At 44.3% G+C, this 27,646-nt stretch overlaps 2 protein-coding genes and 2 long non-coding RNA genes across 4 annotated transcripts in view; 2 read left to right on the top strand and 2 right to left on the bottom strand.

Annotated features, from left to right (window-relative positions):
• The window catches only part of SMARCAD1 (SNF2 related chromatin remodeling ATPase with DExD box 1), a 166,328-nt gene that overhangs the window by 138,294 nt on the left and 388 nt on the right, over window positions 1-27,646 (bottom strand). The gene's annotated exons all lie outside the window — the stretch shown is intronic.
• On the top strand, window positions 862-14,447 carry LOC143787990 (uncharacterized). The gene is made up of 3 exons (XR_013218522.1): window positions 862-921; window positions 2,373-2,459; window positions 14,258-14,447. It is a non-coding gene; the product is annotated as an uncharacterized LOC143787990 (long non-coding RNA).
• On the top strand, window positions 2,530-4,383 carry LOC143774993 (uncharacterized). Its single transcript, XR_013215576.1, has 3 exons — window positions 2,530-2,753; window positions 2,841-2,982; window positions 3,097-4,383. It is a non-coding gene; the product is annotated as an uncharacterized LOC143774993 (long non-coding RNA).
• LOC143799323 (uncharacterized) lies at window positions 15,242-23,832 on the bottom strand. The gene is made up of 5 exons (XM_077281148.1): window positions 23,665-23,832; window positions 22,603-23,581; window positions 21,739-22,508; window positions 21,127-21,273; window positions 15,242-15,265 (listed from the first exon to the last, which is right to left on the bottom strand). Exons 1-5 carry the CDS (start codon window positions 23,830-23,832, stop codon window positions 15,242-15,244), a joined length of 2,088 nt encoding a protein of 695 aa, XP_077137263.1.

Genomic DNA, 27,646 nt, shown 5'->3' with positions numbered 1-27,646 from the left:
ACTTAGCATTTTTTGGGGGGGTTGTGGGTCCTATGGGGATTATTTTAGGGGGGAGGTTTTTAAATCCTACTAGCTGTGGAGCAACTTTTTATGTTTTAATTCAGCTGCCTACACATAATTTTATAATTGTATTTATACTTGCAGTACCAGGCAGGGTGGATTGATTTAAATCACGCCGATTTAAATCATGATTTAAATCACGATTTAAATCAAAAGATTTTTTTCTATTTAAATCGGATCGATTTAAATCATGATTTTAATCATGATTTAAATCACTGATTTAAATCAAAAGGTTTTTTTTAATATAAATCACGATTAAAATGAGAAGTGAGAGCAGTGCGCATGTGCGCCCATAGTTACACGGACGAAACTAGGGGCAACGATCTAACGCCAGGGTGAGGGGGGGGACCCCAAAGTAAGTAAAAATCTTTTTTGTTTTACTATATGGCAATAGGTAGGTGTTTAAAAGCAGCATGTCTTAATTGTATAAACTATTAATAGCCTCCACATTTTGTTCATACTGCCCCTTTAATTCCACACTTCTAGCTTGGTTTCACTTTTGGTTTAGTTTCTTTTTCCATTCAGTTGACATGCCCAAACTTGTTGGATAGTCAGCATCCTACAGAAACCTCTGGAAGAGCATGGCATTGTGAATGTTACACATATACAGCCTTTATTCTACTGAGTTAACCAACTCAGCTTTATCTCATGATGGAAGAACCTTTGGATGGTAAAATATTTTCCTCAAAAAGCAGTTTATTGAAAAAAATCCGATTTAAATCAAAAAAATCCGATTTAAATCAAAAAAATCCGATTTTTTTTTTTTTTTTTTTTAAAAAACATTGATTTTTATCCACCCTGGTACCAGGCCATACCAGGCAAAAGAAGGGACCAACCGGGACAGAACTCGGAACTCTTGATGTAAGTATTAAAGAACACACAGCTTGGCATATAATTTGTATAGCAGCTAACAAGTGTCTTTATACTTGCTGATTAAAAAAAAAAAAAAATACATTTCTTCTGGGAGACCTCCTTCACAGCATAGGCGTATTGAGGTAATTTAAAAAAAAAAAATTTTCTTTTTGGTCTTGTTAAAATTTTGGGTTAACACTATATGCATTAATTACCCTATATACTCGAGTATAAGCCGAGACCAATTTTGCCACAAAAAAAACCTGGGAAAATTTAATGACTTGAGTATAAGCCTAGGGTGGAAAATGCAGCAGCTACCGGTAAATGTCAAAAATAAAAATAGATACCAACAAAAGTAAAATTAATTGAGACATCAGTAGGTTAAGCGTTTTTGAATATCCATATTGAATCAGGAGCCCTATATAATGCTGCATACAGTTCATGATGGGCCCATAAGATGCTCCATACACAATACGCCCCATGTAATGCTGCACAAAGGTTAATAATGGCCCCATAAGATGCTCCATATTAAAATATGCCCTATACAATGCTGCACAAATGCTGATTATGGCCCCATAAGATGCTCCATAGAGATATTTCCCCCGTATGCTGTTTGCTGCGATAAAAACTAAATAAATAAAAATCACATACTCACCTCTCGTCGCTCAGGCCCCCGACACTTGCTGTACTCACCTGTCCTCCGTTCCACCGTCGAGCGTCGCTGTGTCTTCCCCATCCTCCGCACTGATGCTCAGGGCGACTAATCCCATCATCGCACCCTCAGACCTGAGCGTCACTGCAGAGGACGCAGAAGACACAGCGGTGCCGACGGTGGAATGAGGAACAGGTGAATATAGCGCACTGCCCCCGCCATACTCACCTGCTCCCGGCACGGTCCCTGGACATCCCTGGTTCTCCAGGCGCCGGCAGCTTCTTCCTGTATTGAGCGGTCACATGGTACAGCTCAATACAGTAATGAATATGCAGCTCCACCCCATGGGAGTGGAGTGGGGTCCATATTCATTACTGTAATGAGAGGTACCATGTGACCGCTCAATACAGGAAGAAGCTGTCAGCGCCTGGAGAACGAGGGACCGCGCCAGGAGCAGGTGAGTATTATTAGACAGCTGCCGCTCCCCCTCCCCTGCCGACCCCTGGGAATGACTCGAGTATAAGCCGAGAGGGGCAATTTCAGCCTAAAAAAATGGGCCGAAATTCTCGGCTTATACTCGAGTATATACGGTAGGTTTTCACATTAAGCTGAAGCAGCAGAGGGCCTCCTAGAAGGAGACCGGGTGGGTGGAGAAATGCCTGGAGCGGCCACGCAGAGTGTAAGTTGTGCAGAAACAGTTCCTACAGACATCACAGTGAACCCAACACATAAAAAACAGATCATCATACATCACAGTACACACAAAACATATGCCTACATTCAACATAATTAATTTACTTCTTTCTAGGCTGCTGCACTTTCTGGCCAACGCAGTCAAGGTCCTCCCAGCAGCTCCCACGGTCAGTGTAATGATCGCCGCAGCGGTCAGCCTCCAGTAAGTACAATTTATTTATTTTACTTTTTTTTTTTTTTTATTTATTAGATGTGTATTTCAGTTAAAAAAAAAAGTTATTACAGTCTTCACAGCGTGCTCCCGACTCGGATGGTGAGGAGGGTGGCATCGATGTGGACCGCCTCATCGAAGAGGTATGTGAGCGGGAGCCGCTGTGGAACATGGCTGACCGCAGCCATGCTGATCAGTTCATCACCCGTCGGCTCTGGGAGCAAGCATGCTTCACCATTGTGGACAATTGGGAGGACCTCGAACCTCGGCAGCAGACTCAAGGGCGTAAGTATTCACATTTCAGTAATTTCGGTTGCAGGACAGAATGTGTTGTAACCCAATTTTTTTTTTTTTTCACTTTACGGGTGAAAGGGTAATGAAGCGGTGGCGGTCACTCAGATCACTTCAAGAGGGAGTTCAACAAGGAGATGCAGGCCCCGAGTGGATCAGGACGACACAGGAGCCAATACAAGTACGGCAGGGCCCTGTCGTTCCTCCAGTCGGCGATGGTTAGGTATTCCACAGCTTATTTATGAAGTCACAATGTTTACCTATCTAACCTTACTTTTTAGTTTCAGCCAGGGCTATGTAATACCAATATATTAATTTTTGTTTTTTCCGTTCACAGCACCATCTGCAGCACTAGGAACTGCTGCTGCCTTGGACCCCTCTGGAGCGATCCCACAGGAGTCCGCGTGTGGGCCACGTCGATAGACCCCACCTCTCTGACCCTTCGTCTGACCCTTCCCTCACTTCTGGTCCCTCGGCCCCATCCACCAGCGCTGGAGCATCATCGCAGACTTCATCACTTGTAGCTGTTGGCGACGAGTTAGCGTTCCCTTTACCACACCCCTCTGATGCTGCCACCTCTAAAACACCTTTAGGTTCTGGGCGGCAGTGCCAGAGGGGTCAGGAAAGGAGCTAATAATAAAAAAAAAAAAAAAAAAAAAAAAATCGTTATATACTCACCGTCCGTCGGCCCCTCGGATCCAGAACCGGCCTATCCCGGTCCTCGCGACGCTCCGGTGACCGCTCCATGTATTGCGGTCTCACGAGACAGCTACGTCATCATCTCGCGAGACCGCAATGCACTCTTGGGACCAAAGCGTGCGAGGAGCTTCGGTAACCGCTTCGCCTGGATCCGGGGCCAACGGAAGGTGAGTATATAACTTTTATTTTAATTCTTTTTTTTTTTTTTTTTTTTTAACAGGGACATGATGCCCACATTGCTATACACTGCGTGGCCTGTGCTATACACTGCGTGGCCTGTGCTATACACTGCGTGGCCTGTGCTATACACTGCGTGGCCTGTGCTATACACTGCGTGCGTGGGCTGTTATATACTACGTGGCTGTGTTATATGCTATGTGGGCTGTTATACACCCCGTGGGCTGTGCTATATACCAGGGCTGTGGAGTCGGTAAGCCACAGTTGCAACTCCGACTCCTGGATTTTATCAGGTTCCGACTCCGGCTCCAACTCCTTCATAAATGGCCAATTCGTAACAATAAATTTACTGTTGTAAAATATTAACATTGTGCTTATTCAGTTTCTCACCATCATATAAGTAATCAGACCACTTAGAGCAAAAACAATATTTATTAGAATACAATTAGAATATAGCAAATAACTTTTATAAACTTTTCTAAACTCTTGTAAGTAAATATGCAATAAACACTTATGCAGTTAATAAGAAGAAATCTATAAATTTGTCCTCAGAAAAAAGTATTGCCTCTGTCAGATCCTCCTTCATGGATGCCCTCAAATCTGATCTAATTATTTTGAGAGCAGAGAACAACCTCTCTACACTAACTTGAGTTGGTGGCAAAGCAGTAACCACTCGGGCAACATCTCTGACAATGTCAGGATACAGAGGAATCGCTTGTTGCACTGTTATTTTTGATGAACGGTCAAATTTCTCAATTTCTTTTAGTGCACATGAAAAATTCTGCTGAAATGTACTGGCTGTGTTCTTTGATGGGGATGACTCTTCTGTGCGGGAACGCTTTGCACGGTCCTTGTGATCCAAATATTTTTCGAAATTAAATTCTTCATCAGTTGATGAGGGTGAAGATGTGGCAGGACGACCAAATTCTTCTTGTTCCTCCTGACTGTTCTGCAACCCTTTCATCCTTACTGCTATTCCAAACAGAGCTTCTTTTCCTTTAGTTAGCTGTTGATCATCTAGAAGAATCCGATGCATTGGGTCTACATAAACAGCTGCCAAAAGAATGTTATTTTGTAATAGTAGCTCCTCTCTCCGTTTCATTGATGTAGCAATGCCATTTGCAATTAAGCCTCATCTTTGGGACAGGCGAAACATCAGGTTCTTCCACTCCTTTAAGAAAATACCTGGAGTTAAGTCCTCTGCTTGTAATTTTTTAGTCACTGTAAATGGGTGCTCTAGCAATTTTTCCAGCTCAGTCACTGATTCCACTGACTTTCATTTAGCGTCAGTTGAGGGCTAGCCATGTCTACAAGAAAGGTTTTCAGTTCAACCAAGCGCTGAATCATTAAGGCTGGAGTCACACTAGCTAGTTTTACGGACGTAAGAGCGCAGAAAATACGTCCGTAAAACTCGCCAAACAAAAGGCACAATTATTCTCAATGGGTCTGGTCCTATCAGCCGTATATTACGGTTCAGTATTATACGGCTTTCTACAGCCGTAGTAAATCGCAGCATGCTGCGTTTGTCAGCGTATTGCGCAAATAATACGCCAATGAAAGTCTATGGTGGCGAGAAAAATACGGATTACACACGGACCAGCAGCGTGACTTGCGAGAAATACGCAGCGGTGTTAGTGACAAGCCGGTAATTCAATTGCCGGCTTTTCATTTCTCCTTCCCAAACCAGACATGGTATGAGACATGATTACATACAGTAAACCATCTCATATCCCCTTTTTTTTTTGCATATTCCACACTACTGTTAGTAGTGTGTATGTGCAAAATTTGGGCGCTGTAGCTGCTAAAATAAAGGGTTAAATGGCGGAAAAAATTGGCGTGGGCTCCCGCGCAATTTTCTCCGCCAGAGTGGTAAAGCCAGTGACTGAGGGCAGATATTAATAGCCAGGAGAGGGTCCATGGTTATTGGCCCCCCCGTGGCTACAAACATCTGCCCCCAGCCACCCCAGAAAAGGCACATCTGGAAGATGCGCCTATTCTGGCACTTGGCCACTCTCTTCCCACTCCCGTGTAGCGGTGGGATATGGGGTAATGAAGGGTTAATGCCACCTTGCTATTGTAAGGTGACATTAAGCCAGATTAATAATGGAGAGGCGTCAATTATGTCACCTATCCATTATTAATCCAATTGTCTGAAAGGGTTAAAAAAAACACACACACACACACACACACACACACGTTATTAAAAAGTATTTTAATGAAATAAACAAACAGGTTGTTTTAGTATTTTATTGCTCTCTCAATCCATCCGGAACACCCTCGCTTGACAAAATAATAAACCCACATTATACATACCTTCGGATGAACTGTCAGGTCCCACGAAGTAAATCCATCTGAAGGGGTTAAATCATTTTACAGCCAGGAGCTGCGCTAAAGCACTCGCTCGTGGTTGTAAAAACCTCGGGTGCTGAAAGGAAATCAGGGTGATCTGTACTTACATTGAGTTGCGGTGAGGCGCCCTCTGGTGGATGTTCTCATGAACTGCAGCCTTGGAAAAGTTCCCACGCTCGAGTTCATATGAGTTCATCCAGTTATGTATGTAAACCATGTCTCATATCCTGTCGGGTTTGGGAAGGAGAAATGAAAAGCCGGCAATTGAATTACCAGCTTGTCACAAATAACGCGCTTAATTAAATCTAAATACAGAATATATATATATGTGTCTCAATGAGATATATATATATATATATATATACATACATATATATATATATATATATATATATATATATATATATATATATATATATATATATATATATATATATATATATATATATACACACACACATACTGTATATGTTTTACCGAACATTTGAGCCGACATTAATGGATTTATGTGTTTTGCAAGCCTGCGAGAAAATATCGCCGTACGGATGCCATACGGATTACATACGGAGGATGCCATGCGCTAAATACGCTGACACACCCTGCCTACGGATCACTATTTTGGGAACATTTCTCCGTATTACGGCCGTAAAAAACGGACCGTATTGTCTTACGCTGAGTGTGACTCCAGCCTAAGTAAGTACTGCCCCATCGTGTGGCTTGATCAATAATTGCCCCTTTTCCAGCACGTCTCTTCAAAATTGAGTTAACTTTAGGGGTTCTGGCAACAGTAGCCAATTTTCTCACCTTGCCAATCAGTGCAGCAGCATGTCCTTCTTGCAAGACTGTCTCTTACAGCCAGCTGTAGCGTATGCACAACACAGCGCATGTGATGAAAGAACGTATTGACAGTTTCAACAAGATCATCTAAACTCATGTTGCGGTTCATCTGAAGCAACTTTTGCAACAGTTTGCTCCTTAGTTACAATACTGTGTTCCTCTATTTCAAACATTTCTGTGTCTGTGGACCCAGAATGTTCTTCTAGCTGCTGGTCACCATCATTACTCTCATTCATTAGCTTAATAGTACTTATCATAATTGAAGCATTGTCAGTTACGACAGAAAGAACTTGCTCTTTTTTAAGTTCATAGTCTTGCAGAACCTTTTCCACCAAGACCTGGAGAAACTCACTGGTGTGATGTAGGGTTGAGCGAAACGGGTCAGCCATTTTCAGAAGTCGCCGACTTTTGGCAAAGTCGGGTTTCATGAAACCCGACCCCTGTGTGGGGTCGGCCATGAGGTCGGCGATCTTCTGAATCTGGTATCGGAATTCCGATACCGAGTTCGATATGTTTGCGATATCGGGAATCGGTATCGGAATCCATATTTAAGTGTAAAATAAAGAATCAAAATAAAAAATATTGATATACTCACCCTCGGACGCGCCCTGGTACTAACCGGCAGCCTTCCTTCCTAAGAATGAGCGCGTGAATGACCTGCGGTGACGTCGCGGCTTGTGATTGGTCGGTGAGCGGTCACGTGACCGCTCACGTGACCAATCACAGGCTGCGACGTCATCTAAGGTCTTTCAAGCGCTCATTGAGGAGTTTAGGACCTGCGATGACGTCGCGGCTGACGTCGCGGATTGTGATTGGTCGGTGAGCAGTCACATGACCGCTCACGCGACCAATCACAGGCCACGACGTCATCTAAGGTCTTTCAAGCGCTCATTCTGAGCAACGGAAGCTGCCGGTTACATCGGGCTGCGTCGGAGAGGTGAGTATATCAATATTTTTTATTTTGATTCTTTATTTTACACATTAATATGGATCCCAGGGCCTGAAGGAGAGTTTCCTCTCCTTCAGACCCTGGGAACCATAGTATCCTATTGCACTGCATTGGGTTTCGTGTTTCGGCCGACCCCGACTTTTTTATAGGATCGGCCGATTTCACTCGACCCGACTTTTGAGAAAGTCGGGTTTCGTGAAACCCGACCCGATCCTATAAAAATAAAAGTCGCTCAACCCTAGTGTGATGATCTTTGGTGTCTTTTACTGCCAACGTCTTGGTAACTATTTCATTTTTGTCACAAACAAATCGGACATTGATGGCAAAATAGTTCACTCTGACGTGTGCAGGCATCCATTTTAGGCTACGTTCACATTTGCGTTGCGTCGGGCGCAGCCGCGGCGACGCATGCGTCATGCGCCCCTATATTTAACATGGGGGGCGCATGGACATGCGTTGTGTTGCGATTTGTGACGCATGCGTTTTTTTGGCGCAAGCGTCAGAGAGCAGAGGACGCAGCATGTTGCATTTTTTTGCGCTAAAAAAATGAACGCATGCGTCACAAAACGCTGCGTTTTGCATGCGTTTTGCGTTGCCGACGCAACGCCCAACAACGCAAATGTGAACGTAGCCTTAAGAAACAGAAGGCGTCCCTTGAGAGTTTCTTTTAAGTTCTTCCTTTTGTTTAAAAGCTTCTTCGATTACTAATTTTCTAATACTCTCTCTCTACAGAGAAACACCAAGCTTGCGGGCCATTTCCCCATTCAGACACATAAAAGCTGGTTGTGAAAATAATGAAATAGGCACACTATCCATTACAACAAGCTCTATGATCTGTTTTTTAAATGTATCTACTGTCATTGTCACAGTAACTTTGTCACTGACAAAATATCTTGCAACTGATGGCTGCAAAGTTCTCTGCTCCTTTGTTTGGCTGGAAGAGCTGGGCACTGGTTCATTGGTTTGGATGCAATCTTTCTCATCCACTGCTTTCAGTACTTCTGGATGAAAGCGCTGTAAATGTCTCTTTAGATTAGAAGCTCTGGTAGGAGCATTTTTATCTTTGCCTGAATATGCACTGATCTTGGCTTCACAGCATTTGTTTTCTTCTGGATCATTTGTCATACACAGACAGACATAATGTTTTCTATCTTGAGTGATGGTGAAATGTTCAAATACAGCTGATTTAATGTGATGCTTCTTTGACATTCTCAGATATTTAATTCTGCATTCACAATCCAAATGACAATTGTTTTTCCTAAAAACAATTGTACAAAACTATTGCCAGGTCATACAACTGATATAGTGGTCAGTAATACTGTTATTCCTCATATACTCACAGTTAACTGATGCAAAGTTTGTTGAAAGGATAATACTTCTTACAGTCTTCCTCTGAGTAGCAGCTGTGAGATGCTTGGAAGAGGCACACCTAGTAAACATCTAGTCTAGAGGAGGAGCTTTACTACTCTCGTCCCCCGACGTCCACAGGGTTAAAACTGCTTTCGGCAGGAGAGCAGGTAATGCACGCGCTCCGGCCGAGAGCTTCCCTGCACTGAATGTGTCAGCGCAGGGAAGCTCTCGGCAGCAGCGCGTGCATTACCAGCGCTCCTGCCCGAAAGCAGTTTTAACTCTGTGGACGTCGGGGGACGAGACAGACATCAGAATGTGAGTATGTACTGTTTTTTTTTTTTTTTAAACTTTTACAATGGTAACCAGGGTAAATATCGGGTTACTAAGCGCGGCCCTGCCCTTAGTAACCCGATATTTACCCTGGTTACAAGTGAACACATCGCTGGATCGGCGTCACACACGCCGATCCAGCGGGTGACAGCGGGTGATCAGCGACCAAAAAATGGTCCTGATCATTCCCATCGACCAACGATCTCCCAGCAGGGGCCTGATCGTTGGTCGCTGTCACACATAACGAGATCGTTAGCGGGATCGTTGCTACGTCACCAAAAAGCGTGACGTTGCAACGATATCGTTAACGATATCGTTATGTGTGACTCAGCCTTAAGAAATGTATCTCCAGCAGAACTGCTTATCACTGTTGTTCATAGTTTGATAGAACATATATATTTGAGTAACATTTATAATATTCATATGAAAGTCCAATTATGAAATATTAATACATTTTTTTTTTTTAAAGCTGGAGTCGGAGTCTGTACATTTCTACCGACTCCGACCAAAACTAACTGACTCCACAGCCCTGCTATATACTCCGTGAGCTGTGCTATATACTCCGTGGGCTGTGCTATATACTCAGTGGGCTGTGCTATATACTACATGGCCGGCCGTGAACAATCAGCGACAGGCGCAGTCCGGCCGAATCCTGTGTATTCAATGTATTATTCTAAAATCTTCATAAATAAACTATATACATACTCTAGAATACCCGATGCGTTAGAATCGGGCTACCATCTAGTATATTAATAGTTTAATGCTTTTCTTATTAAAAGGGAACCTGTCACCCCCCCCCCCAGGCGTTTGAAACTAAAAGAGCCACCTTGTGCAGCAATAATGCTGCATTCTGACAAGATTAGGGCAATCACATGGCAGTGACGTCATCGCAGGTCCTACAGCTATTTGCTGTGCAGCAGATCCATCCTGGTGTTCTGTGGATGTCTTTTGTTCTCTGCCATTACATCAGACGGCCAGAGCTTACTGCGTCTGCGCAGGACACCAGTACACAGCGCAGGCGCCGGATTTGAAACGATAACAGCGCTGAGGGAGCGGCGCCGAAAGCGCAGGAAGATGTGAGTGACGGCAGAGGAGCTGGCCAAGCTGGGGAGTGAGGACCTGGCTAGAGACAGGAATTGTGGCTAAGTATAAAAACATTTTATTTGGGGTATGCTTGAACCTAAAACTAAAAGAGCCACCTTGTTAGAATGCAGCATTACTGCTGCACAAGGTGGCTCTTTTAGTTTATAACGGCTGGAGGGGGGTGACAGTGGCCCTTTAAATCAAATCCACCCTGCTGTGAATCCTCGCCCCGCAGTGTCTTCTGATTTATTCTCTTATTCTCACTGCGGGGCTGGGATTCACAGGCAGGGCGGCCGCACAGGCGCAGTCAGCTAGACTGCATATGAGGACAGAACGGGCAGCGCTCACTGCGCCTGCCCATGGCAGGAGAAAAGAGCGCAGGCGCCGGCTCATTTCAAAACAGCGCTGAGGTAGCGGCGCCAAGAAGATTTGAGTGACGGCTGTGTGGCGTCTGCAGCAGGGGGGGAAAAGGCCTGCCTCCAGGACTGAAGAAAGGTATTTAGGACAAATTACAAAACGGATTATTTCTGCAGTTACAGCACCAATAACTAAAAGAGCCACCTTGTCAGAATACCGCATTACTGCTGCACAAGGTGGCTCTTTTAGTTTCAAACGCCTGGGGGGGTGACAGGTTCCCTTTAAGGGCTAAAACACACACAGCGCTATTCTGAGTGATCATTGTTCAGAAAAATGCCCCCACTTTGATTTCAATGGGGTTAAACACATGCAGTGTTTTTTGAAACACAGAGTGAGTAAATCACTGCTTGCACTACTTTTTGATCTGCAATAAACACATTTATCACTATTTATATAAAAAGCTGTCATCGTTTTCACTAGCGATTAAAAAGGCTAATGCAGATATAGTGAAAACTCGGTAGAAAAATGTGCTAAAAACTGCAGCGTTTATCCGCAGACAGAAAAAGCTGTGTGAGCATTAACCCTAATACTCACTTTATAGTAACAGTTATATCTCAAGTATACTTGTAAATGTTTATTTTTATTACCCATCTTCCTTACATAATATTAACTGTATTTCTCTTACACAGCAATGGCTGTTACTTCTCAAAGAACAGCATTTTGTAATAAATGCTGTTGCAATCCTTTTGAAAAAACTGGACACAACAAGAAAAAAATCTTAGGCCGGTACAAGATTGGATGTTTAATATAAATCCATCAATCAATGCAGGCATGAAAATTTCTAACAGTTGTAGAAAGCAACTTGCAAAAGAGAAAGGCAGAAAATTTTGAAGAACCTGTAACTTCCAACACAGAGGATTTTATAAATCCTGATTTGACAGTAGATTATTTGAATAAATCACTAAGGCCTGTTTCACACGTCAGTGGCTCCGGAACGTGTGGTGACAGTTTTCTCACGTACCGGAGACACTGACTCACGTAGACACATTAAAATAAATGTGTCTCTGCACATGTCAGCGTGTTTTCACGGACCGCATGTCCGTTTGAAAAACACGGAGACATGTCAGTGTTCGTGGAAGCGCACGGATCACACAGACCCATTAAAGTCAATGGGTCCGTGTAAACGTACCACACACGGATGCTGTCTGTGTGCCGCCCGTGTGCCGACTGAGTACCACACGGACTGTGCAGGAGACAGCGCTACAGTAAGCGCTGTCCCCCCAGAGTGTGGTGCTGAAGCCGCCATTCATTCCTTCTCTCCAGCAGTGTTCCCTGGAGAGAAGGAATGAAAAATCAATTTTTTGTTATTTTTGTGTTTAAAATAAAGATCCTTGTCACCTGCCGCCTCCCACCCCGTGTGCCCGCCCGCTGGCATTAAAATACTCACCCAGCTCCCTCGATGCTTCCTCTCAGCGCCGCAGCTGGTCCTGTATGAGCGGTCACGTGGTGCCGCTCATTACAGTGATGAATATGCGGCTCCACCTCCCATAGGGGTGTGCAATGCGTATTTTATGGACGTATTTTCTGCGCTCATACGTCCGTAAAACTCGTTAGTGTGATGCCGGCCTTATTGTTACATATAAATGTTGAGTTCAATACGTTGTAATTTGAAAAGAAAAAAGGAATACACTCACACAAACATAAAATCAGATTATTCAAGTCTTAAGAAAAAAAAAATACAAATTTGATAGTTCCCAAGTTGAATCCCTGTACAAATATAAATAAGAACACAAATAACGCACATGCATTTTTTCACCATTTTAAAACATACTTTTTTTCACAATTCGCATCAAAACTATGAATTTGATTTCTCAAAAACAAAATGTAAAGAAACATAGTCTTGTGACATATCAAATGAAACCCGTTACCGTTCTGAGAAAAATGATGCCTCTCCTATCTTTGTATCTTAATTCTAGCTCAAGATATGCTAAAAAATGTAAAGCCATATCATGCCAAAATTGGCTCTTTCACAACTTTAGAAGTCTGTAAAAAATTAACTGATGAAGAAAAAAATAAATTATAAACTTTTAATTTGTAATTAACTAAAGTTGTACTTCATAAAAACAAAAAATAAAAAAAAATCTAAAGACATCAGGTAAAAAAAATATACATTTTTGGATCACTTGATATGGAATGACCTAGAGATGGATGCAACGGATCCAGTTTTGAGACGGAACAGCCTAGCGGATCCGTCGAAACACTGGATCTGTTGCATCCGTTTAACACTATTTCTGACTGATCCGTCGCTAGGTCGCGACGACGGATTGTGACGGCCGCCAGACGACGGATGTGTGAAAGATCCGTTGAACGTAAAAAAAAAAAAAAAAAAAAACGGATCCGATGCGAAAAACTGATGAGACGGCTCCGTTTTTTTTTTTTTTTGCTGGATCCGTTTTTGTGTTTTATTTTTTTTTTTTAAACCGGAGATAGAGTTTGGATTTCCTTTTCTTGGAGGAGAGAGAGAGGGAGGGAGAGAGGGAGAGATTCCAGGATTCCAGACTGGAAAATGCATGATTTGTGTAAAAAACTAGATACGGTTGCCGGATTTGATCATTTCACCTCACGTTTCATACGTTTTTCGCCGGATCAGTCGCTGTGCGGTTTTCATCCGGACAGAAAAAAAAAGTTCCTCTGGATGTTTTCTCCGGCCGCCGGAAAGCTAATTTTTGACGGATCCGGCAAAAAAACGGATGAAACGTTAGGCCATCAGGTGCAATCCGGCGCTAATACAACTCTGAGAAAAAACGGATCCGGGAAAATTTCGCCGGATTGTGTCTGATGGCAAAAACCTGATGTGTGAAAGTAGCCGAAGAGAACAAAATGTGACAGCTTTTTTTACATCGCTCCAACTGGGGCAGCTGTTGTCAAAAAGAAACCTTACAATGCTGGGCAGTGAAAGAAAAAGCAAGCCTGAACTGCTGCAATACATCTTTGGTAAACGATGTTGATAGTTCAATGTTTTAGATACGACAGTGGTTTCTTACATTCCCAAAAATAAACAGGTCATGATTCTGATGAGCACAATGCACCATGACAATGCAGTAAGTAGTCGAGATGAAAAAAATGCCACAAATGATATTAGATTATAATGCCAAAAGGGGCAGTTGCTACACGAGATCAGCTAATAGCTACATACACAAGCAAACGCAAAATAATCAGTTTATATTTATAACATTGTTGATGTATCGGCCTACAACGCATTTGTTTTATGGCATGAAATAAACCCAGATTCAAACGCCAAAAAAGAGCATAAACAAAGACTTTCTGGAGGAATTAGGAAAGTCACTTGCTATGCCATCTATTCTAGGAAGAAAAGTAAAACCCCGAAGAGAAGGAGCAGCAGCCATAGTTAACCATATCCAGCAGCTCAACAAGGCGAACCCACGGCCTCCACCAGCACCGGAAAAAGCCTAAACAAAAGGCAAAGATGCAGCATTTTTCCATCTTTGTGTGATAACAAAATATTACATGTTCTAGTCGTAGTAAATATTTATGTAAAGCACGTGAGCTATTTTTGTTTTCTAAAGAAAATAATGCAAACTGAAGTTTTGATTTTCATTTGTTTTTGACCAACCATGTTCACATACAGTTAAATAATTCAACTGGTATTCAAATAATACACTTAGAATAATAGCCACATTTCAAAATCAGACTTTAATAGGTCATATTGACCCAGACAGTACAACTGCATAGTCAATACGAACAGAACAGCAGAGTTAAAGAGAATCGCACATGGTTCCTAGCAATGACTGTGTAGGGAGGAAGTGGGGAGGGCATATTATCGGCGCGCACACCGAAGGTCACAGTGACTCCCCGCGCAGAAGATCCCCGAGTGCACTGCCCACAGAAGGGAGGAGGAGGAGGTATGTTTTTCTGAGGGAATGCAGGGAGCAGGATTCCAGGGCCCTAAGGCTAGGTTCCCATTGCGTTAGGGCAATCAGTTTAGCGCTAAGCGCTAGCGGATTGCGCTAACGCAATGTCTTTTAAGGGGTCGCGTTAAACGTCCCCGCTAGTGCAGATCCCCGATCTGCGAGAGCGGGGAATGGACCTCGGGCGCGCCGCGGACGCTGCAAGCAGCGTCCGAGGCGCGCTACAAAAGAACGGCACATCGCTAGCAATGCGCTTAAACATTGCCGGCAATGGGAGCGCTAACGGACGCGGTGCACGGCGTTAATTTCGCCGTGCAACGCTGTCCGTTAGCGCTCACCCATTAACGCAATGGGAACCTAGCCTAACTGACCCTGATGGGAGGGTGTAAGTATTACAATGAAAAACAGGAAGCAAGGATTTCTTACAGCACCGCACGTCCTGGAGCCTGGAAGAAATCATTAAGAAAGAATAACATCTCAGCATCAAGACTAGTAATATGAGGCATACAAGTAGGACTAGTGTAGCATTTCTATTACCTGTATGCCCATATTAGTAGGTCATATACATCCGGGGGGGCGGTGACAGATTCCCTTTAAAACAGTGTTTCAGTTTTTACAAGCGTTTCATCGGTGTTTGTTATTGTATGTAATTTTTTTTTCTCTGACCCAAAGACTTGACTCGCCAAGTTCGATCCTTGACTCAGTTCAAAATTGTACTTTTCTCTGGAATTTGGTGCAAAAGACTCAGTCCATAAAAATACAGCCACGTGAACAGTTTTAATGGGGTTGTCCGGTCCAAAATGATAAGTCAGCAGTCAGTCACTCTGACCGCAGACTTATGAATCCCTCCCTCAGTGCACGCACTGTGCGCTGCAGGGATTCGCTGGATTCTGAACAGAGAGCGGAGGTGATGTGTGCGTTATGCATAATCCTGACCAGAACCCGGCTAGTAGGCACAGCGTCATTAGAAGGGGTGCAGCCTCCTCAATACAAGTCTATGGAGCATGGTCGCTTCCACTAGCCAGGCTCGTTCCAGGAGTATGCATAACCCATACATACCCACTGATCCCTGCTCAGAAACCAGCGAATCCCCCAGCACACGTCTGAATGAGGATTAAGTCTCTGCTCACATTTATAATATGCTCTACATTTAATCACTCACACTGTGGTTATACATCTTAATCTCTGAAAACTATGATTTAGACAGAATTAGTCAATATAATGAGGCAGATAGTCACTTTAGATTTCATCCAGCCTTATCAGTGGTGTACCATCTGTTTAGAAATGTCCAAAAAGCACAGATTACTACCCTTTCGGCACACCTCAAATATGTATACCCCTGGAACAGAGGCCACACAGAGTCTTAAGTGTCTCCATCTGCCTCATTTCAATGAATGGTTCTATTTCAAACACATACAGTACTTTGTAGACTTAGATGGAAACCCGGGTGCAAGTGATAAAACGTGAAGCTCTGGAAAAGTGACAAGGCTCCCCAACCAAAGAAAATAAGTGTGTGTGTGTGTGTGTGTGTGTGTGTGTGTGTGTGTGTGTGTGTGTGTGTGTGTGTGTGTGTGTGTGTGTGTGTGTGTATACATACAAATTTACACACACACACACACTACTGTTCAAAAGTTTAGGGTCACCCAGACAATTGTGTTTTCCATGAAAACTCATACTTTTATTAATCAAATGAGTTGCCAAATCAGTTGAAAATCTAGTCCAGACATTGACAAGGTTCAAAAAAAAGATTTTTATTTGGAAAAAATAATTTTCTCCTCCAAACTTTGCCTTCGTCAGAGAATGCTCCCTTTGCAGCAATTACAGCATTTCAGACTAATAATAATATTATTATTATTAATAATCTTTATTTACATAAGCGCTGTGGAATATGTTGGCGCTAACAGTTTAAGGCTGGGGTCACACTTGGCGTAAGACAATACACCACGTATTATACGTCCGTACTACGGCCGTAATACGGAGAAATGTTCCCAAAATATTGATCTGTAGTCAGGGTGTGTCAGCGTATTTTGCGCATGGCATCCTCCGTATGTAATCCGTATGGCATCCGTACTGCGAGATTTTCGCGCAGGCTTGCAAAACCGACATCTAATGGATTTATGTGCTCAAATGTTCGGGAAAACACATAATATATATATATATATATATATATATATATCATTGAGACACATATATCGCGCTGAATGAAATCTAAATACAGAATATATATATATCTGTGAACAGCCGGTAATTCAATTGCCGGCTTTTCATTTCTCCTGCACAAACCCGACAGGATATGAGACATGGTTTACATATAGTAAACCATCTCATATCCCCATTTTTTTTGCATATTCCACACTACTAATGTTAGTAGTGTGTATGTGCAAAATTTCAGCGCTGTAGCTGCTAAAATAAAGGGTTAAATGGCGGAAAAAATTGGCGTGGGCTCCCGCGCAATTTTCTCCACCAGAATGGTAAAGCCAGTGACTGAGGGCAGATATTAATAGCCAGGAGAGGGTCCATGGTTATTGGCCCCCCCGTGGCTAAAAACATCTGCCCCCAGCCACCCCAGAAAAGGCACATCTGGAAGATGCGCCTATTCTGGCACTTGGCCACTCTCTTCCCACTCCCTGTAGCGGTGGGATATGGGGTAATGAAGGGTTAATGCCACCTTGCTATTGTAAGGTGACATTAAGCCAGATTAATAATGGAGAAGCGTCAATTATGACACCTATCCATTATTAACCCAATTGTTTGAAAGGGTTAAAAAACACACACACACATGATTTAAAAGTATTTTAATGAAATAAACAGCGGTTGTTTTAATAATTTATTGCTCTCTCAATCCATTTGCAGGCCCTCGCTTGGCAAAATAATAAACGCACAAGATACATACCCTCAGCTGAACCGTCACGTCCCACGAGGTAATCCATCTGAAGGGGTTAAAATATTTTACAGGCAGGAGCCCTGCTAATGCAGCTGTGTGCTCGTGCTTGTAATTCCCCAGCGAATGAAGGAAATGTAGGTCATTGACCTACATTTCCTTCAGTCGCAGTGATGCGCCCCCTGGTGGATGTCCTCATATGTCCTGGAGCGTGGGAAAAAGTTCCCAGGCTGCAGTTCATGAGAACATCCAGCAGGGGCGCATCACCGAGACTCAATGTAAGTACAGATCCTGCTTTCCTTTCAGCACCCGGGGATTACAGGCACGAGCGAGTGGTTTATCGCAGCTCGTGCCTGTAATATTAGTTAACCCCTTCAGATGGATTACCTCGTGGGACGTGACGGTTCAGCTGAGGGTATGTATCTTGTGCGTTTATTATTTTGCCAAGCGAGGGCCTGCAAATGGATTGAGAGCAATAAATTATTAAAACAACCGCTGTGTTTATTTAATTAAAATACTTTTAAATCATGTGTGTGTGTGTTTTTTAACCCTTTCAAACAATTGGATTAATAATGGATAGGTGTCATAATTGACGCTTCTCCATTATTAATCTGGCTTAATGTCACCTTACAATAGCAAGGTGGCATTAACCCTTCATTACCCCATATCCCACCGCTACACGGGAGTGGGAAGAGAGTGGCCAAGTGCCAGAACAGGCGCATCTTCCAGATGTGCCTTTTCTGGGGTGGCTGGGGGCAGATGTTTTTAGCCACGGGGGGGCCAATAGCCATGGACCCTCTCCTGGCTATTAATATCTGCCCTCAGTCACTGGCTTTTCCATTCTGGCGGAGAAAATAGCGTGGGAGCCCACGCCAATTTTTTCCGCCATTTAACCCTTTATTTTAGCAGCTACAGCGCTGAAGTTTTGCACATACACACTACTAACATTAGTAGTGTGGAATATGGAAAAAAAAAAACGGTTTTTACTTACCGGTAATAGGATTTTACAGAGTCCACGACAGCACCCTTACGAGAGAGGGGATCCGCCCACCATCTGGACAGGAACCTACAGGATTTAAAGGGGCGGTCCCCCTCACCACTCCAGTTTGTGTTTCAGAGTATAAGGGACACCGCCCATTGAGTTAGTACATAATCATATATACTTAAACATTACTAAATACCATCACCTCTAAAAGAGTGATAACTAATGGCACACTACCCAAAGAGTGCAGAAACCAGTGATTTAACTACGGGGGGGAATGTGCGGGTACTGTCGTGGACTCTGTAAAATCCTATTACCGGTAAGTAAAAACCGGTTTTCCTATCGCCACGACAGCACCCTTACGAGAGACTTTCAAAGACTAATCACCTGGGAGGGACCACAGCACTGAGTACTGAACGGCCAAAGTCTAAATTGGCCTTACATGATAGATCAAGACGGTAATGATTATAAAAGGTGGAAGGAGATGACCACGTTGCCGCCTTAAATATCACGTCTATGGAGACGTCCGTTTTCTCCGCCCAGGATGAGGCCATGGCTCTAGTGGAGTGGGCCTTGATGCCTTCTGGAGGAGTTTGACCTTTGGCAGTATAGGCAAGACATATTGCATCTCTGATCCATCTGGCAATAGAACCTTTAGTAACACTCGTCCCCTTCCTTGGATTCTGAAAGGAGACAAACAGAGCCCTACTCTGCCTCCAGGGTTCTGTTTTGTGTAGGTACTCTAATACAGTTCTTCTAACGTCTAACATATGACATTTTTGTTCTTCTGCTGAAACTGGGTTATCACAAAAAGAAGGCAAATATATTTCCTGACTCCTATGGAATTTAGAGGCTACCTTCGGTAGGTATGCTGGGTCAGGTTTCAAGACTAGCCTATCCTGGAAGATCATTAGATAAGGAGGGTCTACTGACAACGCTTGCATATCACTCACTCTTCTAGCAGAAGTCAAAGCTACTAGCAGGGCCGTCTTTAAAATTAAATTTTTTATGGAGACAGAATCTAACGGTTCAAAGGGGGGTTCTGTTAAAGCGTCTAAAACCAAATTTAGATCCCATGGTGGTAATCTAACAATATGAACGGGGTTACTCCGATCCATAGCTTTCATAAACCTAGATACCCATCTATTTCCTGCTACATTGCTGTTATACAATGCCCCCAGAGCAGATACCTGGACCCTAAGGGTATTTACCGCCAAACCCAACTCACGGCCTTTCTGTAAAAACTCCAGAATAGCCGGAATTGGAATTTTATCCGTAAAGGGCTGTTGGTGAAAGGCAAGAAATTTTTTCCAGACCTTACAGTAAATTTTAGTAGTAATTTCCTTTCGGCTACTTAAAAGGGTGGATATTAAAGCATCAGAAAATCCCCTCCTTTTCAATAATTCCCTCTCAAATTCCACGCCGTGAGATGCAGAGATTCCACATTGGGATAACGGAATGGACCCTGAGAAAGAAGATCTGGAATTACGGGCAACACCCAGGGGTCGGTCACTGACATTGCCCTGAGTAAGGAGAACCATGCCCTTCTGGGCCAGAAGGGGGCAATCAGTATTACCCTCGCCCTCTCCTTCCTGATCTTCCTGAGAACTAGCGGAATCAGACATAGTGGGGGAAATGCATAGGCTAGAGGGAACCCCCAATGAATCTGAAGGGAGTCCACTACGGAAGGGTTGTCCGCTACCCGAAGGGATGCAAACTTCCTGGTCTGTCTGTTTTCCCTCGTAGCAAACAGATCTATGACTGGTGATCCCCACAGACCCACTATCTGTTTGAAAACTAGCCGATTTAGAACCCACTCTCCCTGACGTAGAGAATGACGGCTGAGGTAGTCTGCCTGTATGTTGTGTTCTCCTTGTATGTGAACCGCTGAAAGAGCGAAAATGAGTCTCGGCCATATTGAAAATGTCTGTGGTGCTGATCATCAGAGACTTCGACCTTGTCCCTCCCTGATGATTGAGGTATGCCACAACTGTCGTGTTGTCCGACTGGACTCTTACATGGGAGTCCTGAAGCAACGGTAGCCATCTGAGCAGGGTATTTTTTACTGCCGTGAGCTCCTTCCAATTGGAGGACTCTTGGGCTTCTAAGGGAGACCATTGCCCTTGAGTCCAAACATCTCCTGTGTGAGCTCCCCATCCTATTGGACTGGCGTCGGTAGTGATCGTGTTGTCTGGTACTATTTCCCAACAAACCCCGTTTGACAAATGTTCTATGTTTAGCCACCATTTTAGACTGTTTAGAGTGGTGGTAGATAGCCTGAGATTTCCGCTTAACCGACCTTGAAGGCTCTTCTCTGTATCCAGGACCTGGGCTTGTAGTACCAGAGTGTGGAATTGAGCCCACTGAACAGCCGGTATACACGCTGTTAACGATCCCAACAGGGACATTGCATCTCTCAAGGTCAGATTTGGTCTTTTTATCACCGTGCTGACTTTGTGTATGACCTTCTGCTTCTTTTCTTCGGGAAGAAAACACAGCTGTTTCTCTGAATTTAGCAGAATACCCAAGAAGGTTTGAATAGTCGATGGCCTTAGTTTTGACTTCTCTAGGTTGACCAACCAACCTAGGTCCTGTAGAGAAGATATTATACAGTTTAGGCGATCTTTACACTGGACAAATGAATTACCCATGTGAAGAGCGGAACAAAAATGGTTACCTCAATGAACCAAAAAGAATTTGTGATCAATATTGACCTGTCCATTCAAGGACATTTTAGCTATAGTGTGAAATCCTATTTTTTGTTTGTGAAACTGCCACTTAGGCGAAACTGTACTGTTTTGTTTGTTGTGAAACTATCACATAGCCGAAACTGTTTTTTTTGTCTTCTCTTTTCTCTCTTTGTTTAAACAAGCAAAACTTGTATAACCACTGAAACTACCTGTACAACTATATAAAGAGGGGATAGCACCTTGAAGGGAGGCGTGCTTCAGAGGCTTATCCCAGTGATATACTATACGAGACGTGTCTTGTGTATTATTTCTGGTGATTCCCCACTTCCAAAGGCTGCTCCGACTGAGTGTGGTCTCGACACCCACTACTAGGAAGTCATCCAAGTAGGGTATAACTAAAGTATCTTGCTCTCTGACATAGGCCATTACTTCCGCAATGACCTTAGTAAACACCCTTGGTGCCATAGATAATCCAAATGGCATTGCCGTAAACTGAAAGTGCCTGACCTGATTGTTTAGGCGCACCGCCATTCTGAGGCACCGTTGGTGATCTTTGTGAATGGGCAGATGGTAGTATGCATCTTTTAAATCCAGGACTGTCATATAACACCTGGGAAAAAGAAGTTTAGTTGCCGATTTAATTGATTCCATTTTAAAGGCATGGTATTGTAAAAATTTGTTCAGTTTTCGTAAATTTATGATGGTTCGAAAGGAACCATCAGGTTTGGGGATTAAGAATAAGGGGGAATAGAACCCTTCTCCCTCCTGATCTTTTGGAACCTCTACAATAACTTCCTTTTGTCTCAACATTTGAATCTCTTTTTCCAGGGCCTTCTGTTGGTTTAAGGAACCAGGGGCAGTCAATATAAAATAATCTGAAGGTCTTTCCCGGAACTCTAGCTTTAATCCCGACCTAACTATACCTAGGATCCAATTACTGGAAGTTACTCTGCTCCATTGAGCATAAAAATGCTTTAATCTGCCCCCTACTGGAAGGTCCGATTTATCGGTAATTTCGCCTACGTCTTGAAGAAGATGAGGTGTTGAAGTCTGAACTTCTCTTCTTCGGCTCCGCCGGCTCCCAATTCCGGGCTGGGTAAGGTCTCCGGTATGGGAAACGTCTCTTGAAGGTATTCCTAAAGGTAGGATTGAACACTTTAGGAAAACCTTTCTTCCTATCATCAGCCTTAGCTAGGATGTCATCTAGCACTGGCCCAAACAAGTACTCACCCCTACACGGAATAGTACATAATTTAGCTCTAGCCTGCGCGTCCCCCTTCCAGGTTTTAAGCCATAAGGCTCGCCGGGCAGCGTTTGAGAGTCCTGCTGATCTGGCTGCAAGTTTTAGGGAGTCCACCGAGGCGTCCGCCAAGTATGCTACACCTTCCCGAATCTGGGATAGTGAATCCAGTAGCTTGTCACGAGGCACCTTAGTTTTTAGCTGCTCCTCCAGCTGGGCTACCCAGACCATAACTGATCTGGCAGTGCAAGTGCCGGCAACTGCCGGTTTGAAAGCCCCCGACGATGCTTCCCACACTTTTTTAAGGAACATGTCCGCTTTTCTATCCGCAGGGTCTTTTAGAAGGCCTACATCCTCTAGCGGTAAGGTGGTTGATTTAGACGTGGAAGCTACCGCCGCATCCACTTTAGGAATTTTAACCCATTCCGCCAGGACTTTGTCATCAAAGGGGTACCTTCTCTTAGCTGATGATGGCAGGAAACCCTTATCCTGCTTCTCCCACTCTCGCTTAACAAGATCTTTCACCGTATCCTCTCCCGGAAACGATTTACGGCTCCTTTGGCACAACCCTGCAAACATTAGATCTTGGGTTGACCTTGGCTCCTTGTTCTCTACGACCCCCATGGTGGTACGAACCGCTTTAACTAGTGCGTCCATTCCATCCACAGAAAAGCAGGGTCTCCCCTCTTCATCCGAAGAGGATGGTGATGAGGAACGTGAGCATTCACCCTCTTGCATAGACGGGCTCGATCCTGGCGATACCTCCCTGGATCTCTCATGCTGACTGCTTTTCAGGGAACTGCTAATCTCCTCCCTTATAACAGCCCTGAGGTCTGATGCACGAAGGGGAGCCTCCTCTTCCAAGGTCTGACAAATACAAGTTTGGCAGAGCCTTTTCTGATAACTATCAGGCAGGGGAACCGCACATAAGGCACATTGCTTGTGCTTGGATTTAGCCGATTTTTTGGCCTAAAACAAAGCACAAGGACAGACAAGCTATATCAGCTACTTGGTTTTTTTTAAAACACTCACCAAGGCTGACTGTATAGTACCGGTCTCTGAGGAGGGGAATCCATACGTGACGTTGAGGCACCTGCCTGCTCCTGCCCCCGTACCACGCTGCTGCTGCTCCTGGAGCGGCTGCTGTCCTTCTTACGCTGGTCAGGCACCTCCACCTGAAGGTGCTCTGTATCCGCAACCGAAGACACAATGCCGCACATTCTTCTGCAGACACCGCTGCTTAATACAGGCAGCCGCGCCTCCTCCCCCAGCATACCCCGGAAGTCTTACCATCCACTTCCGGGTCCTCTGTATGAAGGACGCTGAGCCGGCGCCGCGCGCTTACAGACAGCGCTGCAGTATTCACGCGACCCAGGGCGGCGTGCCCGGCCCCTGGGAACGCGTACCCACGACCAGACGAGGAGGGGTCTGAAAAAGAACACCCCCAACGCTGCTTCCAGAGTCAGATTCTGCTGTTCTCAGGGAAACCGCTCAGAGGCATGGTGGACCCGGGTAAGAGAATCTTCCTGCAGGCTCCCGCCATCCGGACAGGAACCCAAACTGGAGTGGTGAGGGGGACCGCCCCTTTAAATCCTGTAGGTTCCTGTCCAGATGGTGGGCGGATCCCCTCTCTCGTAAGGGTGCTGTCATGGCGATAGGAAAATGGGGATATGAGATGGTTTACTATATGTAAACCATGTCTCATATCCTGTCGGGTTTGTGCAGGAGAAATGAAAAGCCGGCAATTGAATTACCGACTTTTCACTAACACCGCTGCGTATTTCTCGCAAGTCACACTGCTGGTCCGTGTGGAATCCGTATTTTTCTCGCCCCCATAGACTTTCATTGGCGATTTTTTTGCGCAATACGCTGACAAACGCAGCATGCTGCGATTTTCTACGCCCGTACAACGCCGTATATTACGGATCCGTAATATACGCCTGATAGGACTAGACCCATTGAGAATCATTGTGCCGTATGTAATGCGAGTTTTACGGACGTAGTTTCTGCGCTCTTACGTCCGTAATACACGCATGTGTGACCCCGGCCTAACAGTTTCAAACACAACAGTCATAAGTAACAATGTTAATAATGCAATAATTAAAGCAAAATAAGACGACCCTGCTCGTGAGAGCTTACAATCTACAATGAGGTGGGGGAGATACAAAGTACAGATGTGTATTTACAATGATATACACTCTACACTGAGCACTTACATCGGAGTTTACATATAAATCTCAGAATGACGTGATTCAGATGCAACCCCTGAGGGGGGGCACTTAGTATAATGAGGCATCAGAGTTAGGCCGGCGTCACACTAGCGAGTTTTACGGACGTATGAGCGCAGAAAATACGTCCAGAAAATACTCATTGCACACGGCACCATGATTCTCTATGGCCCAGCTCCTATCTGCCGTATATTACGCATCCGTAATATACGGTATGTTACGGCCGTAGAAAATCGCAGCATGCTGCGTTTGTCAGCGTATTGCGCAAAAATATGCCAATGAAAGTCTATGGGGGCGAGAAAATTACGGATTACACACGGACCATGCGTGTGACTTGCGAGACATAAGCACCGATGTTCTAAAGAAAAGCCGGCAATTCACCGCGGTGTACAGTAAAATCGCACTGACAGAATAGAATAGGTAGATGTGTACACACACACATATATATATATATACACATATACATACACACACATACACTGTATATATGTTTTTAAGAATATTTGAGCCGATGGATCCATGGTATGTCCATTTTGCAAGCCTGCGCAAAAAAAAACAAAAAAAAAACCGCCGTACGGATGCCATACGGATAAATTTGTGCATAAAAATCGCATCCTCGCATTGAACACAGAACAGTGTTTTGGGACAATTACTGCGTATTACGGCCGTAAAAAACGGACCGTATTGTCCTACGCCTAGTGTGACTTACTCTAACCTGTCTGGCCTCTGTGCAGCCGTGTACTTTTCAGAAGTGCTAAAAACTGTGGAGGACTGCGCTGCTATGCACGCCTAAAAAGACAGTCACCGCCGCAACACAGGTCAGATGGCATGGTGGGGGCGGAGTTCTGGCTGCAAAAAACGTTACATGTAACGTTTTTTGCAGCCGGCGGTCCGCCACAACATGGCGCAACCGTCTCACGACGGTTGCGACGTGTGGCAAAGCGTCGCAATGCGACGCTAATGCTAATCAATGGTGAAAAAACGCATCTTGCAAGCACTTTTGCAGGATGCGTTTTTTCAACCAAACGACGCATAGCGACGTGCAGTGCACGACCCTAGTGTGAAAGAGGCCTAAAAAACACTATTACAAAACTAGTTTTTGCATTTTTGCATCCCCATATTTAGATAGCTGCCGATTCCCCTCCCCCCAAGTAAGCTGAATTCGGACTGTAAGACGGACCCCCATTTGACACATTAATTATTTTCCTTCTGAAAATTTGGGGTGTGTCTTTGGTCCGATGCCCCTTATAGTCCGAAAAATACGGCATATCTTTTACATTTTGCCAGGATGGGACATCAGCTCCACAGCTGCATGTGTCTCGGCTGCATGAGGCACGACACATGCATGGAGAGCCCAACAAACAGGCTGTCCATGCATGTATTGTGACTGTCACACAGCCGTGACGTATGCAGTTGCGGCATCGAACAGCTGATCAGCCGGAGAAATCCAGGAAGCCGGGTTCCCTCTGCAGCTTATTTGGTAAGCGCTATAGCTTGCCGAATAAGCCCTGTCCCTATCAAATTCACTCACCTCTAGTTATGCGTGACCAAATCAACAGTTTGGTACATTCTGCAAAAAAAAAAAAAAAGAAAGCGCACTGATGAGCTTGTGAACTCAAAAAGGCCTGGACGTCCATAGACAAACAACAGTGGTGTATGATTTCAGAATCCTTTCCATGGTGTATTAAAGAAAACCTCTTCACAACAACCCAAGCACCAGGAAGTAGGTGTTTCAGTATCAAGAGAAGACTTCATTAGAGCAAATACAGCAGAAGGTGAAAATACAGCTCAGTTCTGGAAACGCTTTCTTTGGACAGATGAAACTAAGATCAAACTGTACAAGAATGATGGGATGAAGTATGAAGAAGGCTTGGAACGGCTCATAATTAGGATTGATCGAATACGTCATCATCTCGCGAGACCGCAATGCACTCTTCAGACCGGAGCGCGCGAGGAGCATCGGTAACCGCTTCGATCCGGGGGCATAATTTTGTACATATTGTGGAACAATCTCCCATAAGAAATATCTACTCATTTCTAATTACTTTGGCCTTGGTCACAGTCATGTTGAGGAATAACCTCCCTCGTATATAAGGTTTGCACATTCCCATATGGCAGCAGAAAACCACCCTGGGGTGGCCGTGTAGCCCGGCGGCGGTGGCCTTGTAGCCCGGCGGCGGTGGCCGTGTAGCCCGGCGGTTAGTTCGGGTTTCACCTGCTTTTTCTAGGCATCTAATCAATGTGCGCAGTTTAGTAATGAGATTCTAACAAGGTTCCTATTAACACAAGAGCCGGCAATATTTTTTTAGGACTGATAATATATATTTTCAGTTCTGCAAAAGAATTCTATATTTTGTAAACTGCAAAACCTATTGTAAAGAGAACAGAATAATAACTAAGAGTGACATTCACTTGCTATACAAATGAGGCTGTAGAATTGCATTGCTCAATGCTGCCATCAATATTATAATGTATGGGGGTGGGAGGAGAGACCAACCACCACCACAACAAAGGTTACTCCTCCTATGGACCCTCATCCGTACATAATGGTGTCAGCCGTCCTCCTGCACTGTCGGGTACAAGCTGCCTCTGGATAGTCAGTGATCAGGAGACAATCCCATAGGAGAACACTACGGTCAGCCACACATCTGGCTGCTAACAGAGAACAATAGATTAGCTCCGGATAGAGGAGGAAATCATCATGGCCGATACATGCGCTTCTAGTGACGTCATTAGCAGTGCAGCCGGAATGGCTGCTCGCTGACACCTGCCAGACAATGGCCCCAGCCGAGGGCTGCTCACGCCA

Source organism: Ranitomeya variabilis, chromosome 1, assembly GCF_051348905.1.
Source record: "Ranitomeya variabilis isolate aRanVar5 chromosome 1, aRanVar5.hap1, whole genome shotgun sequence".
In the NCBI taxonomy this organism is placed as follows: Eukaryota; Metazoa; Chordata; class Amphibia; order Anura; family Dendrobatidae; genus Ranitomeya; species Ranitomeya variabilis.
Note: the sequence above shows the minus strand (reverse complement) of the source record. Positions and strands in the feature narration are given on the sequence as shown.

Excerpts from the sequence above, each read along its gene's own strand:
- LOC143799323 (XM_077281148.1), bottom strand. The coding sequence starts at position 23,832 with ATGTGCGGCATTGTGTCTTCGGTTGCGGATACAGAGCACCTTCAGGTG. Across the intron at positions 22,509-22,602 it reads ATGTACTATTCCGTGTAGGG|GAATACCTTCAAGAGACGTT; the intron begins GTGAGTACTTGT and ends TCCTACCTTTAG. Across the intron at positions 15,266-21,126 it reads TCATACACAAAGTCAGCACG|GCTCCAGGACGTGCGGTGCT; the intron begins GTGATAAAAAGA and ends GATTTCTTCCAG.